A 15,925-nucleotide genomic window follows, 5' to 3' on the forward strand; every position below is an offset into this window, starting at 1 on the left:
CAGGCGGATCCATTGAGGATGTGGAGGTTGGCCACCAGCTCTTGGAAGACCAACGGTCCCAGCTGTGGGCCACCCTCCTCCCCTTCCGGGGGTTGTTTACCAACCAGCCCGGAAGGACTGACTTGGCTGTCCATCACGTGGACACTGGGGATCATCCCCCGATCCGGCGTTCAGCATATCGGGTCTCCCTGGAGGTGCAGCAACACATGCGCCAGGAGATTGACGAGATGCTGAAGCTGGGGGTGATCCAGGCATCCAACAGCGCTTGGGCCTCGCCTGTAGTCCTCGTCCCCAAGAAGGACCGAACCACTCGGTTCTGCGTGGACTACAGGGGGCTCAATGCGGTCACGGTCGCCGATGCGTACCCAATGCCACGCATCGATGACCTGCTCGATCAGTTGGCCGGGGCTCAGTACCTGACCATCATGGATCTGAGCCGGGGATATTGGCAGATCCCCCTGACTCGCAAGGCCAGGGAACGCTCTGCCTTTATTACCCCATTTGGACTATACGAGTCCACGGTGATGCCATTCGGGGTGAGGAATGCCCCTGCCACTTTCCAGCGGATGGTCAACACCCTGCTCAAGGGACTTGAAGGGTACGCGGCCGCGTACCTGGATGACATTGCCGTCTTCAGTCCCACCTGGGAGGACCACCTAGAGCATCTAGCACAGGTGCTCAGGCGGATCCACCGGGCAGGTTTGACCATCAAGCCGGGAAAGTGTCAGCTGGCCATGAGCGAGGTCCAGTACCTCGGTCACCGGGTAGGCGGGAGAACACTGAAGCCCGAGCCTGAGAAAGTGGAAGCCATCGCATCCTGGCCCACCCCCAGGACCAAGAAGCAGGTGATGTCCTTCTTGGGGACCGCTGGGTACTATAGGAGGTTTGTTCCATGCTATAGTAGCCTGGCAAAGCCCTTGACGGACCTCACCAAGAAGAAGCTGCCCTCTGCAGTCGATTGGACAATGGACTGCGAGACAGCCTTCCGGGCCCTAAAGGACGCCCTGTCCAGCCCGCCCGTGCTACAGGCAGCCGACTTCACGCGGCCGTTTGTAGTACAGACCGACGCCAGTGACTTCGGCCTCGGTGCGGTGCTCAGCCAGGTGGACTCTGCGAGCCAAGAGCACCCAGTCTTGTACCTGAGCAGGAAGCTGTTACCAAGGGAAGTTGCCTATTCCACGATGGAGAAGGAGTGCCTGGCCATAGTGTGGGCCCTGCAGCGTCTGCAACCCTATCTATACGGGCGCCACTTCATCGTGGAGACGGACCACAATCCCCTCAGCTGGTTGCACACCGTCTCTGGGACGAATGGGCGATTGTTGCGATGGAGCCTTGCGCTCCAGCAATACAACTTCACCATTCGCCACAAAAGGGGCCGTGACCACGGTAACGCAGACGGGCTGTCCCGACAAGGAGAGGTCGCGGACGGGCGCACGGGGGAACACCGGAGTGTGCTGCCCCCTAGCGCCCTCAAAAGGGGGGAGGTGTGAGGCAAATCCCGGGATATGAAGATGAATTATGACTCCAGTCATAATCCCTCATCACTCCCTGGCAGTGCCCCCTCCCTTCTTGTTCTCAGTGTTCCACTTACACCTCCATGGCCATGTCCTGTGATATGGAAATTAGGTGGTGTGGGAACAATGGACACAGGATGACTCCCTGCCGTCACCCTGTAGTAGGAGCTGCTAGCTAGTTAGCAAGGCTATGGAAATAGCCAGACAGAACGACTCCAGTAAAAAATGGTTCATATCTCGCAAGCCATATTTCCGATAAATATGGCAACCATAAAAATGGTGTCTCTGCATGCGGACGATGCCGGCACACCCTTTTTATGGGAGCAGGACATTGGGAAATGCCCCAGGCGTGATATCAGCCAATGGGGAACTGGCAGACAGGTCATGAGTCCCCTCGTTCTGTAGCTAAATTCATAACTGTCACAATGAGAGCATTGGCGTCCGCCTACGACGCTCCCAGGCAAAGTTATGGCCCATATTCCATGTTGGGATATTGTCCATAACTCAAGCCAGGGGTGGAGCAGTGCTCCCTGTGAGGTCACGAAGGTAGGAGGGGACCTGGATCTGCCCAGGTTGATAACCCTACTTCGGCCATTTTCCAAGGTTCTTTCGCTGGGGGCACGTGTAGGAAACATCTGTGGGAAGGATCCTAGAAACCTGGGTACAGCGCCCCCCTGTGGCCAGACGCAACAAGGTAACTGCTGGAACTGTGTATGCCTGTTTGTAACCCATGCTTTATCTGTAACTGTACTCTGACATATGTATATTCTGTAGATTCCCTATTGTATATATTGTAGTTTCTAGTGTGCTTTAGGCTGATTAAATTATATAATTAATCTTGGGCTGTTCTGTTATCTCGATCTTGAATCCCACGTCTGTGTGTTCGGCTAATAGTTACCGTAAATCGGTTGGTGGCAGCGAATTGTGCCAAGGATTATTGTGGGGAGGCCAGTGAGATTCGGGGAGATTTTATATATTCCGCCCGCGGAGGTCGGGGGAATATATACCCTACTCTCACCGGGGACCCTTCAATAATCGGCATAAGTAGTATAGCGGCCTCCTTGCTTATTGTCGGGCAATTCCATAATTGGCCTGACTATAAGAGGGGCGCTAGAGAGCGCATCACGTGCTCTGTCGGTCGGGAGGTATAAAGGAGGGGTGACCCCCCACTTGTTACCCCCCGATTGTGACGTACTGGTAGCCAGCGCGGGGGATTTCTGAGTGACCCCCCCGGTGGTTTGTGACACAGCCTTTATTATTTTATTACAGAAATGTCTCCTCTGATGATATATTAACGATCAGGGACTGGTGACTGGTTGCAGCACTTCTATGACAGCGTTGTGTTACCTGCCAGGGTTGGCGGTTCTGACATCGCTAGAAAGGTGCCACATTGAGAGGAGGCTATCCATTTTCATTATTTTAAATGAGGCCCTGAAGTGATGAAGCTATGGTTGCCCAGTAGTGGATAATCCAGTAAATGGGAAACCAAATCAGGTTGTGTTAACGTCATACGACAGATTTTTCCTTGGCCGAAATCACATGCTCTCAGACCCTGAACTAGGCATAAAAACAAGGAACAAAATTACTAATCAAGATGTGCCAGAACACTGGTACACATGCCATGCCCAATATTTTTACCCGATGCTTTAGACATTTGGAGGTTCACTTGCTCAAGGGCATGCTTTTGCAAGAAATGGAGCATGGCCTAGGATATGAAAAAAAAAAAAAAGGCATTTAACCAAGATATGGCATGAAGTGTCTCAGGATGTGCTACATGTATCATCCAGCATGAGGCACTACAATAAATTTGGTGCTTCCAGTTTAATGTCTTTGCTCCACTCCTCCTCACTCTCCTTCGCTATCCCCAAACCCCAGCACTCTCCAAACAAATATTCATCTCCCCTTCCCTCTTACCTCCCCACCTGTCCTCATCTGCTGACCTGCTCCTAAACCGCAGATCGCTTCTAGTATCGCGCAGACCAGGCCGTCCACTCTCCTTCTCCCACCTGCTCTCCCTTTCTCTACTTCTCCTCACTGCTGGTGACATATCTCCCAATCCTGGACCCCCACAGATGGGACACTCCTCTTTATCACCCCCCTACCGCTCCCCATCTAGTAGTAACTACCGCAACCTCTCCAACATAAAATCCATTCCCCTCTCTGCCACTCCGCAGCCCCCTCTCTCTGGAGCGCTCTGGAATGCCCGTTCCATCTGTAATAAACTGCACTTCATTCACGACCTCTTTATCTCTAGCAATCTATCCTTTCTGGCCCTCACCGAAACATGGCTGACACCATCCAACACTGCCTCCCCTGCTGCGCTGTGCTACGGCGGCCTCCACTTCACCCACACCCCTCGCCCTGGCAATAGACAGGGTGGAGGAGTGGGCCTCCTCCTTTCTAACAACTGCAGCTTCACCCCAATGCCACCTCTACCCTCCCTTGTCCTGCCTTCCTTTGAAGTGCACTCTGTCCGCATCTACTCTCCCTCCAACCTCCAAGTGGCCGTCATATACAGACCCCCGGGCCCAACCACTGCCTTTATCGACCAGTTCTCCGCCTGGCTTCTACACTTTCTCTCTGCTGACATCCCCACTATCATCATGGGTGACTTCAACATCCCCACTGACACCCGCCAGTCAGCGGCCTCCAAACTCCTCTCCCTCGCCTCATCTTTTGGTCTAACTCAGTTGTCCGCCTCTGCCACCCACAAAGATGGCCACACACTAGACCTTATCTTCACCCGTCTCTGCTCTCTATCTAACCTCACTACCTCCCCTCTCCCCTTATCTGACCACCATCTGCTGACCTTTTCAGCCCTGTCCTCCTCACCTGCCCCCCCTGTCCAGCATGTATCACACCCCCGCAGAAACCTTGCACACATCAACATACACACCCTGTCTGACTCTATCCTACCGCTGTCCTCCATATCTTCACTCCACGACACAAACAGTGCCACCATTTTCTACAACGCCACTCTCACATCAGCTATTGATTCAGTCGCTCCTCTTGTGAACGGCAGAGCAAGACGAATCAATAGACAACCCTGGCACAACAGCCTCACTAAAAAACTACGGCAAGTGTCTAGAGCCGCAGAGCGGCGCTGGAAGAAAACGCACTCCCAGGAAGACTTCACCACATTCAAAAATGCAATTCACACATTTCGCTTGGCCCTTACCTCGGCTAAACAGAATTACTTCAAAAACCTCATATCCTCTTTAACACACAACCCCAAACAGCTATTTAACACTTTTACCTCCCTCCTTCGCCCACCGCTGCCCCCTCCAACCTCCCTCATCTCCGCAGAAGAATTTGCCACATATTTCAAAGAAAAGATCGACCAAACCAGACAAGTCTTTTCTGCTGAACCACCACAACCCCTTTATATAACAGACCACTGCCCCTCCCCCATAAACTTCCTCCCCACTATCACCGAAGGAGAGCTTGCACATCTTCTCTCAAAAGCGCACCTCACTACATGCGCACTTGACCCCATCCCATCCCACCTCCTCCCCAACCTCACCACTATCCTTATTCCCGCCTTATCCCATCTCTTCAACCTATCTCTAACAACTGGTACCTTCCCTTCTGCCTTTAAGCATGCAACAGTCACACCTATCCTAAAGAAACCTTCCCTCGACCCAACCTCTACTACCAGCTATCGACCCATATCGCTACTCCCACTTGCCTCAAAACTCCTGGAACAGCACGTCCATGCTGAACTTTCCTCCCACCTCTCCTCTAACTCTCTCTTTGACAACCTACAGTCCGGCTTCCGTCCACATCATTCCACTGAAACTGCCCTGACTAAAATCACAAATGACTTACTTACCGCCAAAGCTAACAACCACTTCTCTGTACTCCTACTTCTAGACCTATCCTCAGCCTTTGACACTGTTGACCACTCCCTGCTACTACAGATCCTCTCTTCCCTTGGTGTCAGAGACCTCGCTCTCTCTTGGATCTCTTCATACCTCTCCAACCGCACTTTTAGTGTCTCCCATTCCCACACAACCTCTTCATCCCGTTCTCTCTCTGTTGGTGTCCCTCAAGGCTCTGTCCTGGGACCCTTACTTTTTTCTATCTATACATTTGGCCTGGGACAACTCATAAAGTCCCATGGCTTCCAGTACCACCTATATGCCGATGACACTCAGATCTACCTCTCTGGTCCAGATGTCACATCTCTGCTGTCCAGAATCCCAGAGTGCCTATCTGCTATATCTTCCTTCTTTTCCTCTCGCTTCCTAAAGCTCAATATGGCCAAAACTGAACTGATCATCTTTCCTCCATCTCCCCTGCACTCTCCACCTGATCTATCCATTACAATTAATAACATCACGCTCTCCCCAGCACCCAAAGTTCGGTGCCTCGGAGTGACCTTTGACTCTGCCCTGTCCTTCATACCGCACATCCAATCCCTCACCACCTCCTGCCGTTTTCAACTCAAAAATATCTCCAGAATCCGCCCTTTTCTCAATCCCCAATCTACAAAAATTCTAGTGCACGCCCTCATAATCTCCCGCATCGACTACTGCAACATCCTCCTCTGTGGTCTCCCTGCTAACACACTCGCCCCTCTCCAGTCCATCCTTAACTCTGCTGCCCGACTGATCCACCTCTCTCCTCAATACCACCCCGCTTCTCCTCTCTGCAAGTCCCTCCACTGGCTCCCAATCTTCCACCGTATCCAATTCAAATTACTAACACTGACCTACAAAGCTATCCATAATCTGTCTCCTCCATATATCTCTGAACTAATCTCTCGCTACACTCCAAAACGTAACCTCCGGTCCTCCCAAGATCTCCTTCTATCCTCCTCTCTCATTCGCTCCTCATGCAACCGACTCCAAGACTTCTCCCGAGCATCCCCAGTCTCCTGGAACTCACTGCCTCAACACGTCAGACTATCTACTACACTCGCAAGCTTCAAACGGAACCTAAAGACTCATCTGTTCAGAAATGCCTATAACCTTCAATGACCTCACTGCTTCACCCCCGTGCGGAGCTGCCGCCCCACCCCCGTGCGGAGCTGCCGCCCCACCCCCGTGCGGAGCTGCCGCCCCACCACCGTGCGGAGCTGCCGCCCCACCACCGTGCGGAGCTGCCGCCCCACCACCGTGCGGAGCTGCCGCCCCACCACCGTGCGGAGCTGCCGCCCCACCACCGTGCGGAGCTGCCGCCCCACCACCGTGCGGAGCTGCCGCCCCACCACCGTGCGGAGCTGCCGCCCCACCTACACCCCACCTACTGTCTCCTCCCCAAAATCCTTTAGGATGTAAGCCCGCAAGGGCAGGGCCCTCTTCCCCCTGTGCTAGTCTGTCTATTGTAACGTGTACATGTATTCTGTATGTAACCCCCTCATGTACAGCACCATGGAATCAATGGTGCTCTATAAATAAACAATAATAATAATAATAATAATAATGTCAAGTTACGGACTTTTGAAGGGAACCGTTCATGTAAAAGCACTACTATCAAATCAAATCAAATCTTTATTTTTATATAGCGCGAACATATTCCGCAGCCCTTTACAAACACTAGGAACACTGTCCCAATTGGGGCTCACAATCTAAAGTCCCTATCTGTTTGTCTTTGGAGTGTGGGAGGAAACCGGAGTACCCGGAGGAAACCCACGCAAACACGGGGAGAACATACAAACTCCTTGCAGATGGTGTCCTTGGTGGGATTTGAACCCAGGACCCCAGCGCTGCAAGACTGCAGTGCTGAGCCACCGTGCCGCCCTATCCTCTAGATATGGGGTTAATTTGCAGGTTAATAGCATTTTAAAGCTGCCTGGCCCCGCTGCAGGGAGGAAATAAACTTAATAATAAATTCCCCCTGGCAGCCTCGGGATTTCAGTCAGAGGGGTGCGGCCTGTGCATAGTGAGCACCAGATGTAGCCACGTCCCAGCACTGACTGACAGCCGGCTCAGCACTGCATCAGTACACATTGCATCAGTACACATTGCATCAGTACAGAGTCAACTGTTAGTCACTACAGCTCTCAATATGCACTGCACTGACCGGTGACTGAAAGCCCAATGCTGTGGCGAGGAATAAAGCAAACATTTACTGATTTTGCTAGTGAATACATATTGAAGACTCACCTCTCGTGAAATGATCCCCGACCTGCGGGCTCTGCTGCCTAAAACAAAGGAGAACTCACTGACTTGGGCCAGTCCTGCCGACACGATCCACTTAATGTACTGACTGTTTTTTGGCAGAATTAAAGACAGTACAAGCACTGCTAAGACAAACTAAAGAAAAAAAACAGGTGTTACATTATACATACAGATGGGATATCCATGTGCAATAACACTAAACTTCTATATATTACATGTTCAGCTAAATATAATCTAATCTAATGACCCATATGATCAGTGATGTTAGGTTAGAAGGAGACTGTGCCCGGGGCATGGTGTTTCTCAATACGATTACTTACATAATCCAGAAAAAAATGTATGAAAAAAAAAAAATATTCTAACCTTTTTAATTCTATCAACCTTAAATATATTCGTTTTTGGCCATGCATTTCATCAGCTCAAAAACATTTTCTGTTTCGGATATTCAAATAATTTTTTGTAATTCTTTATATTCTTACTTTTTTTGCGGATATCAGGGAAAATTTAAAAGAAAAGAAGGAAATATATGTCTTTCACTTTTTTTTTTTTACAACTACAAAAGGACCTATAAAAACATTTCATACTGTGTTCCTCTTTCCATAGAAATCATTTTTATAAATTAGTTATACGGTATGTATTTTTTGGATTATAAGAAACTTTTTTCTCCAAAATTTGGGAACAAAGTAGAGGGTGCACTTTATAGTCTGGATGTATCAGGTTTGTTTTGTTGGGGGGCAGGAGGCGGTGGCGCGGGTCAAAGGAGGCAGGAGCAGGGTGGCGACTTTAGAAAGTCAGCAGCTTGGGCGAACACCTGTGTTTACTACTGAAGAAAATGAATATTCACTGCTCCCCACACCCATAATCCCGCCCACCACTCAGTGCCAAGAAGTGGGCGTGATGAGCAGGGAATATTCATTTTCTTTAATAGCAGACACATGTGATCGCCCCAGCTGTCGGCTTTCTGCAGCGGCTGGGGCGATCACATGTGTCTGCTATCAAAGATAATTAATATTCACTGCTCCCCACATCCACAGTGAACATTAACTTTGGAATAGCCAGCAGCTAACGTCGGCATGTGACTGGGGGCGCATGACAGTGACGTTATGTGCTGCCCGAAGCTTATGCTTACATTACGAAGTCAGTTGCCGGCATCAGAAGAGGACGCAGCGCACCGGGAAAGTGGAATCGTTTATTTTTTATGTGTGAGGCATAACGAGAGGTATCTGTACCAGGATGGGGGACATATATACCAGGATGAGGGACATGTATACTAGGATGGGAATCATGTATAGCAAAATTGGGGACATACAGTCATGTCCAAAAATGTTTGCACCCTTGAAATTGTTCCAGAAAATGAAGTATTTCTTCCAGAAAATTATTGCAATTATACATATTTTGTTATACACATGTTTATTTCATTTGTGTGTATTGGCGCAACACACACAAAAAACAGATAAACAGGCAAATAGGATATAATTTCACATCAAACCCCAAAAATGGGCTGGACAAAATTGTTGACACCCTAAACTTAATATTTGGTACCACACTTTTTTGAATAAATAACTGTTATCAATTGCTTCCTATAACCATGAACAAGCTTCTTACATCTCTAAACTGGAATTTTCGACTATCCTTTTGCAAACTGCTCTAAATCTCTCATATGTAAAGGGTGTACAATAGGATTTAGATCCAGACTCATTGCTGGACACTTCAGAGCTCGCCAACACTTTGTTTTCCATCTATTTCTGGGTGTTTCTTAATGCATGAGGTTATTGTCTTGCTGGGAAACCCATGACCTAGAACGCAAACCTATTTTTCTCACACCGGTCAGTATGTTGAAAACCAAAATCCCTTGGTAATCTTCAGATTTCATGATGCCTTACACACAGTCAAGGCATTCAGTCCCAGAGGCACCAAAACGACCCCAAAATATCTTTGAACCTCCACCATATTTGACTGTAGGTACTGTGTTCTTGTCTTTGTAGGCCTCATTGCATTTTCAGTAAACAGTAAAATGATGTGGTTTACCAAAAAGCTGAATCTTGGTCTTATATGTCAACAAGACACTTTCCCAGGATTTTGGTTTATTCACATTTTGGCAAACTGAAATCTTGCTTTTTTATATCTTTGTGTCATCAATGTGTCTCCTGCCACAGCATTTAATTTTATTCAAATATTGAAGGATAGCTCACACGGACCCTGATGCACCCTGAGCCTGCAGGACAGAATGAATCTCTTTGGAACTTGATTTGGGCCTTTAATCAACCATCCAGATTAGCCAGATTATCCTGCTTTGCAACCTTTTATCAGTTTTTCTCTGCTGTCCACGTTCTGTGAGATTAGCTACAGTGCCAAGGGTTGTAAACTTCTTGATTATGTTGTCCATCATGGACAAAGGAACATCAATATCTCTGGAGATGGTTTTGAAACCTTGAGATTGGAGATATTTTTCAACTATTTTGGTTCTCAAGTCTCAAGAGGTGCGTCATTTATCGAGCCCATTGGCACGCGCTCATGTGATCACGTGGCCCTCATGGGTTGCCATGACAGCCAAGGGTCTGCTGAAGAACCGCGTACCTGTCATTATGATTCTCCTAGGAAAGCCAGGGTTTAGCTGGCATTCATAGGAGATTGTGATTTTCTTCGCTCCGTGACGCCCGGGCTCCGTGACCTCGGGGATCCGGTGACGTCATGTCAAGTTCCTGACACCGCAGCCGGCCACAGTGTCCGTGAGTGATGGGCTGTGGGCGGTGTTTCACCGCTCGTCACAGCAGAGCGCTGCAAGCAGGAGAACCTCTGGGCTGTGATGAGCGGTGAAAGACCACCCACAGCTCAGTGACTCAGGAAGACTGGGGCCCGGCCGCGGTGATGGGACATCACCGGATCCCTGAGGTCACGGAGCGGGAAACAGCGGTCCGCAAAAGCGCCTCTCACAGGCATTATTGCCAACATAAGGTATTTGAGAGAAACATTGTTTTTCAATATAATATCGATCTAGAAAATGAAAAATATGGGTGAACCACCCCTTTAATTCGATCAATAAACAACATAATAACAAAAAAAACAAAAAGCCAGAATTATGTCTTTTTGCAATGAAATTCAATAAGCGTTTACAACAGCTCTTCTATCACAAAATGGTATAAGTAACAAGATCAACTCAGGGCACAAAAAATATGCCTGCACACAGCCCTATAGCCCAAAAATTGAAAGCGTTATGTGTCTAAGAAAATGGAGACACAAATAAAAATTAAAAAAATTTGGACCAATTGAAGGCAGCTGTGAAGGCCAAAAGGCACGACAAGCTGTCCAAAGGAATCTTGTTCCTGCAAGACAACGCCTTCGCTCACACTGCACAAGTGACCACGGCACAACTGGCAGAGCTGGGCTTCCAACTGGTTGACCACCCACCTTCTTCATCAGATCTAGCTCCCTCCAACTAGCATCTGTTTCCAAACCTGAAGAAACACCTCAAGGGTAACAAATTTCCCACCATTTCTGATGCCATGGCTGCTACGGATGCCTGGTTTGAGGCACAACCGAAATCCTTCTTTTTGTTAAGCTTACAGAACTTGGAATACCGATGTAAGAAGTGTGATGACATCAGTGGAAAATATGTGGAATAAATGTAAAGTGTCATCATCCTATCTCGTTTCTTTCTGGGTAAAGCTAAAGACTTATCAGCAGCCCCTCGTATAACGTTCTGATAATCAAACACATTCTTTACACATAAACCTACAATCATATTGAAATAAAAACCAAACATGTATATGGTTGCCCACTGCATAGGCCTTCGTTTTGAAAACGATCGCGGTAGCAGTTCAAAGTTGTGTCAACGATCGCGGTAGCAGTTCAAAGTTGTGTCAGAGTGGAGGAGACATTACTTCTTGCTCCGACACTCACTCTTGTAGGTAGCAGGCGCTGCAATATGCCCGCCAATTAAGGATATGAAATGAATATTCCCTGCACCCAACCTCTTTACACTGAAGCCGATGCTGAGAGGTGGGCGAAATTATGGGCGTGGGGAGCAGTGATAATTCATATTCATTTTTAGCTTCCTGTAGAGGCTGGGTGGTCACGTGTATGGCTATTAAAGAAAACAATTGTTTACTGCTCCCCACGGCCATAATCCCACATGCAGCTGACGGCGGCTTAAGTGACTGTGGACGACAGTGACGTTGTGCTGCTCCACTTACACGCTGAAATCAGTTGCTGGCCTGACAGCATCGGTAGAGGACACCAATGGAGCGTAAGGAAGGTTAGTATAATCATTTGGGGTTTTTTTGTTTTTTTACTGTGTGCAGCGTGATGAGGGATCATATGTACCAGGATGCAGCCAAGATGGGGCAATGATTTGAACATTATACCAGGATAGGGCAATGATGGGGACATCTATACCGGATGGAGCAATGATTGGGAAATCTATACAGGATGGGGCAATGATGGGCACATCTATACCAGGATGGGCACATCTATACCAGGATGGGGCAATGATGAGGACATGTATACTAGGATAGGGCTATGATGGGGACATCTATATCAGGATAGGGCTATGATGGATACATATACCATGATGGGTACATATTCCAGGACGGGGCTATGATGGGACATATATCCCAGGATAGTCACATCTATACAAGGATTGGGCAATGATGGGGACATGTATACCAGGATGGGGCAATGACTGGGACATGTCAGAATCGGGCAATGATGGCGACATTTATACCAGGATGGGGCCATGATGACGACATCTATTCCAGGATGGAGCCATGATGTGGATTTCTATAGCAGGATGGGGCTATGATGGCAACATATTCCAGGATGGGGAAATGATAGGGATATGTATACCAGGATGGGGCTATGATAAGCTTTGGATTCTATAAAATCTAACATCGGAAACAGACTAACTGATGACGTGAGTGCTGCATGTGTTGTTTTCAAACTTACAAAGTATGAGCCAAGGTTAGACAAGTTATCAACATGCATGCAACACCAAAAACACCATTAATTGTTCAGAAGCATGCCAAATGCTTTTAAAGTTCTTTTATTCAGGTTAAATTGCACTGATGGCATATTGCCATGAATAATTGGGTTTTGGGTTGCCGTTTAGGTACTCTGTTTATGAAAGGTTTGCCATCACTGCTCTATGATGTCCATTTTACAAACCCTTCAACAATTTTCTTGCTCAACGAAAGATACACCTTACCTTCATGATCACCAGTGTCAATGTCAATGATAGAAGAATTGTTAGCTCGTAAATTACAAATGTTGGAAATACATGAAGTCCTGAAACCAAAAAACAAAAATGTATTATAAGAACTATAAACAACCAATTAACAATTTTAGAGGAAATAAAATCCTTAAAACCAATTTCCAATGTATGCAGTGATAAACAATGATCCTTTCTAATCCAGGGCTACAAACTATTACCTGCAGACTAGATTGGACACTTGATCATAAAATCCCATCTGTGCCCTTCTGAAGCTGTTTGCCAACTGTAGTAACTGTGTGATCCATATGCTCCACTACACTGAATGGTAAATCACTACACCTGACCTCAGGTGACCTCATTGAACTGAGTAACCTCAGTTATATGCGATCACAGGTAGAGGACCATGGGAACCTCCAACTGTGACTGCAAATATCCTGTCTAACGTCATCGCTCATCTTGTGGCTCAGTCTCTACCTGATGCTCACAGCGGGTGGTCATATTCTATGGCCACATGCTTTCACTTCAGAGCCAGAATTGTCATGGGACCTTGTGTGGATTATGTCGGACTTGGGTGTTTTGGAGGTTAATAAAGTGGTGAAAGAGGGTGGGTTTTTTGTATTTTATTTCAAATACAGGATTTTTTCAGTGTTTGTGTCAATTTCTTTTCACTTACAGATTATTAATGGGGGGGTCTCATAGATGCCTACCAATACTAAGCAAGGGCTTAGTGACAGCTATCGGCTAGTAACACCTTATTACCCCGATTGTCACCATAAAAGGGCAATCGGGATGAGCCGGGTAAAGTTCCAGGATTGTCGCATCTAATGGATGTGACAATCATGGGTGGCTGCAGGCTACTTTTAAGCTGGCTGCAGGCTACTTTTAAGCTGAGGGGGCCTAATAAGCATGAGTTTCCCCAGCCTAAGAATACCAGCTCCCAGTTGTCAGTTTTATCATGGCTGGGTATCAAAATACAGCATGCTGCTTTTTTAAATTATTTAAATATTTTTTAAAAAAAAGCCGCATACGGTTCCTCTTATTTTCATACACGGCCAAGATAAGCGCTGGGGTTGCAAACTGTAGCCATATGCTTTATCTGAGCTGGGTATCATAAAATGGGGGGACCCCATGCCAATTTTTTTTTTTTAACTTATTTATTTTAACAGCAATAGAGATGCACACACAGTGCCTTTGATTAGCTGCAGTCAGACACGCTGTCACACAGGGTGGGTGCGCGTCTCACTGTAACCAGAGACGCTGGAACCGTATGTGGGCGGGGGAAGCAGTGAATATGTGGGAAGGATAATGAGCGGCCCTGTAAGAAGCGTTAAAGCCGCACAGAGACCTGGTAAGTATAACACGCCTGCTTCTACCACCATTTTAAAGTGCCAAATTCTGTTTCCCATAAAATCACTGTATATGGGGTCCGGCGTCTGGCCAGATATCCGGGATCAATTCTGGGCTCGAACCGGGTTTTTTTTTTTTTTCTTCAACCCACTGGACTTGCCAATCCCGGGTATCTTTGAGTCCACCCAATCACTAATAGTAACCCTTTCCTGCTGCAGCCAATTTTCACTTTGGCACTTTCACGGTTTTCCTTCCCTTCTCCCAGAGTAATAACTTTTTTAATTTTCCTGGTCGGCATAGAGCAACGGAAGCTTCTTTTTTGCAGAACAATTTGCATTTCTGAATGACAGCATTAATTAAACCACACAATGTACTGGAGATCAGGGGGGAAAAAGGGAGGTGAAATAAAAACAATCCTACATCAGTTTTTTAGATTTTACAATGTTCCTTGTGTGGTAAAAATATCATAGCAACCTCATTCCGGGTCTGTATAATTATAGTATACTTTAGAGGCTTTAGGTTCTGGCAAGGGGGAGAGGAGTGTTGTGTTTTTTTTAAAAATGGTAAAAAAAAAAAAATCATAAAATTAGAAAAAATAAGAGAAAGCAAGTAAAATTTATTTTGCCATTTTCTGAGACCTGTACATTTTTCTATTTTTCCATCTATGGCTCTGTGAAGACTTATTTTCTGTGTGGAGAGCTGATGTTTTTAGTGATAGCATTACACTGTTTGGTACATAGGTTTGTGGGGGGTTTTTGTGTTTTGAGATTTTTTTGGGGGGGAGGTGGTAAGGAGGTTGTGGAGAGTGAAGTGGCTTTTGTCTTTACGGCATTTACCAGAAGCTCAATAAATGTTACATTTTGATAGATCTGACTTTTCTGCGCCAATAGCAAATATGTTTAATTTTTTTTTTGTATTTTTTATTAAAAAAATATAAAAGATTTTTATGTATCCATATTTTTTATAATTGCAAAACATTTTTTTTACTTTAGTTTTTTTTTTTAAGTCTTTTTAGAGGACTTGAATCTGCAATTATTTAATAGATTATTCTGAAGATATACAGACTGGACTTCATAGTAGAACCTAGATGGTATTCAGTATGCCCCTCCCTGCTGTGACAACCCATCGGCGCACCATAATCGCAATGGTGGGGAAAGTGGGAGATGGCATCTGGTGCTCATATGCACCAACAATTAGTCCATTTATATACTGCTGTTAATGATTTATAATGGGATTTAAATGGTTAAACATCGGAGCAGTACCAGCAGTGCAGCACAACCAACATCTGCCAGGTGTCGTGCGGGCTCAGCTCCCGAGCCTACACTATACATGTGGACCCAATGTAGGATGTACGTTTACATCCTATATCTGTAAGACGTTACAGATATTATCATTTACATACTTCTAATTGCTTTTATAGTGCTACCATATTCCGGAATGCTGTAGAAAGGACATCAGTCCTTATTCATGAAGCCAATTTCTTTAATTTACCAGACTCTGGGGCCAATTTCATAGGAAACCAATTAAACCCATAAATATTCATTTAGGTAATTTTACTTAAAATATCAGCTGGTAATGACTAATTTTGCATTTTACACGTTTCCATTTTCTAGGACAGATTCTTTTACTTAGGCCCTAAATTTATTCCAAAGACCTAGTCCTTGAGAATTGGCACACAATTTTCCATACTCTGAACAAAACTTTAGTAGCGCCAAAAATAACAGATGAGT

General features: G+C 46.4%; 1 protein-coding gene across 3 annotated transcripts in view; it reads right to left on the reverse strand.

Annotated features, from left to right (window-relative positions):
* The window catches only part of SLC9D1 (solute carrier family 9 member D1), a 92,910-nt gene that overhangs the window by 17,727 nt on the left and 59,258 nt on the right, over positions 1-15,925 (reverse strand). For all 3 annotated transcript variants that reach the window (XM_075336639.1, XM_075336638.1, XM_075336640.1), the window contains exons 11-12: positions 12,843-12,922; positions 7,625-7,774 (exon numbers count right to left, since the gene is read on the reverse strand). In XM_075336639.1, the coding sequence (XP_075192754.1) occupies positions 7,625-7,774; positions 12,843-12,922 (230 nt within the window). The remainder of the gene's footprint in view (positions 1-7,624; positions 7,775-12,842; positions 12,923-15,925) is intronic.

The sequence above is a fragment of the Anomaloglossus baeobatrachus genome, chromosome 2, assembly GCF_048569485.1.
Source record: "Anomaloglossus baeobatrachus isolate aAnoBae1 chromosome 2, aAnoBae1.hap1, whole genome shotgun sequence".
Classification (NCBI taxonomy): Eukaryota; Metazoa; Chordata; class Amphibia; order Anura; family Aromobatidae; genus Anomaloglossus; species Anomaloglossus baeobatrachus.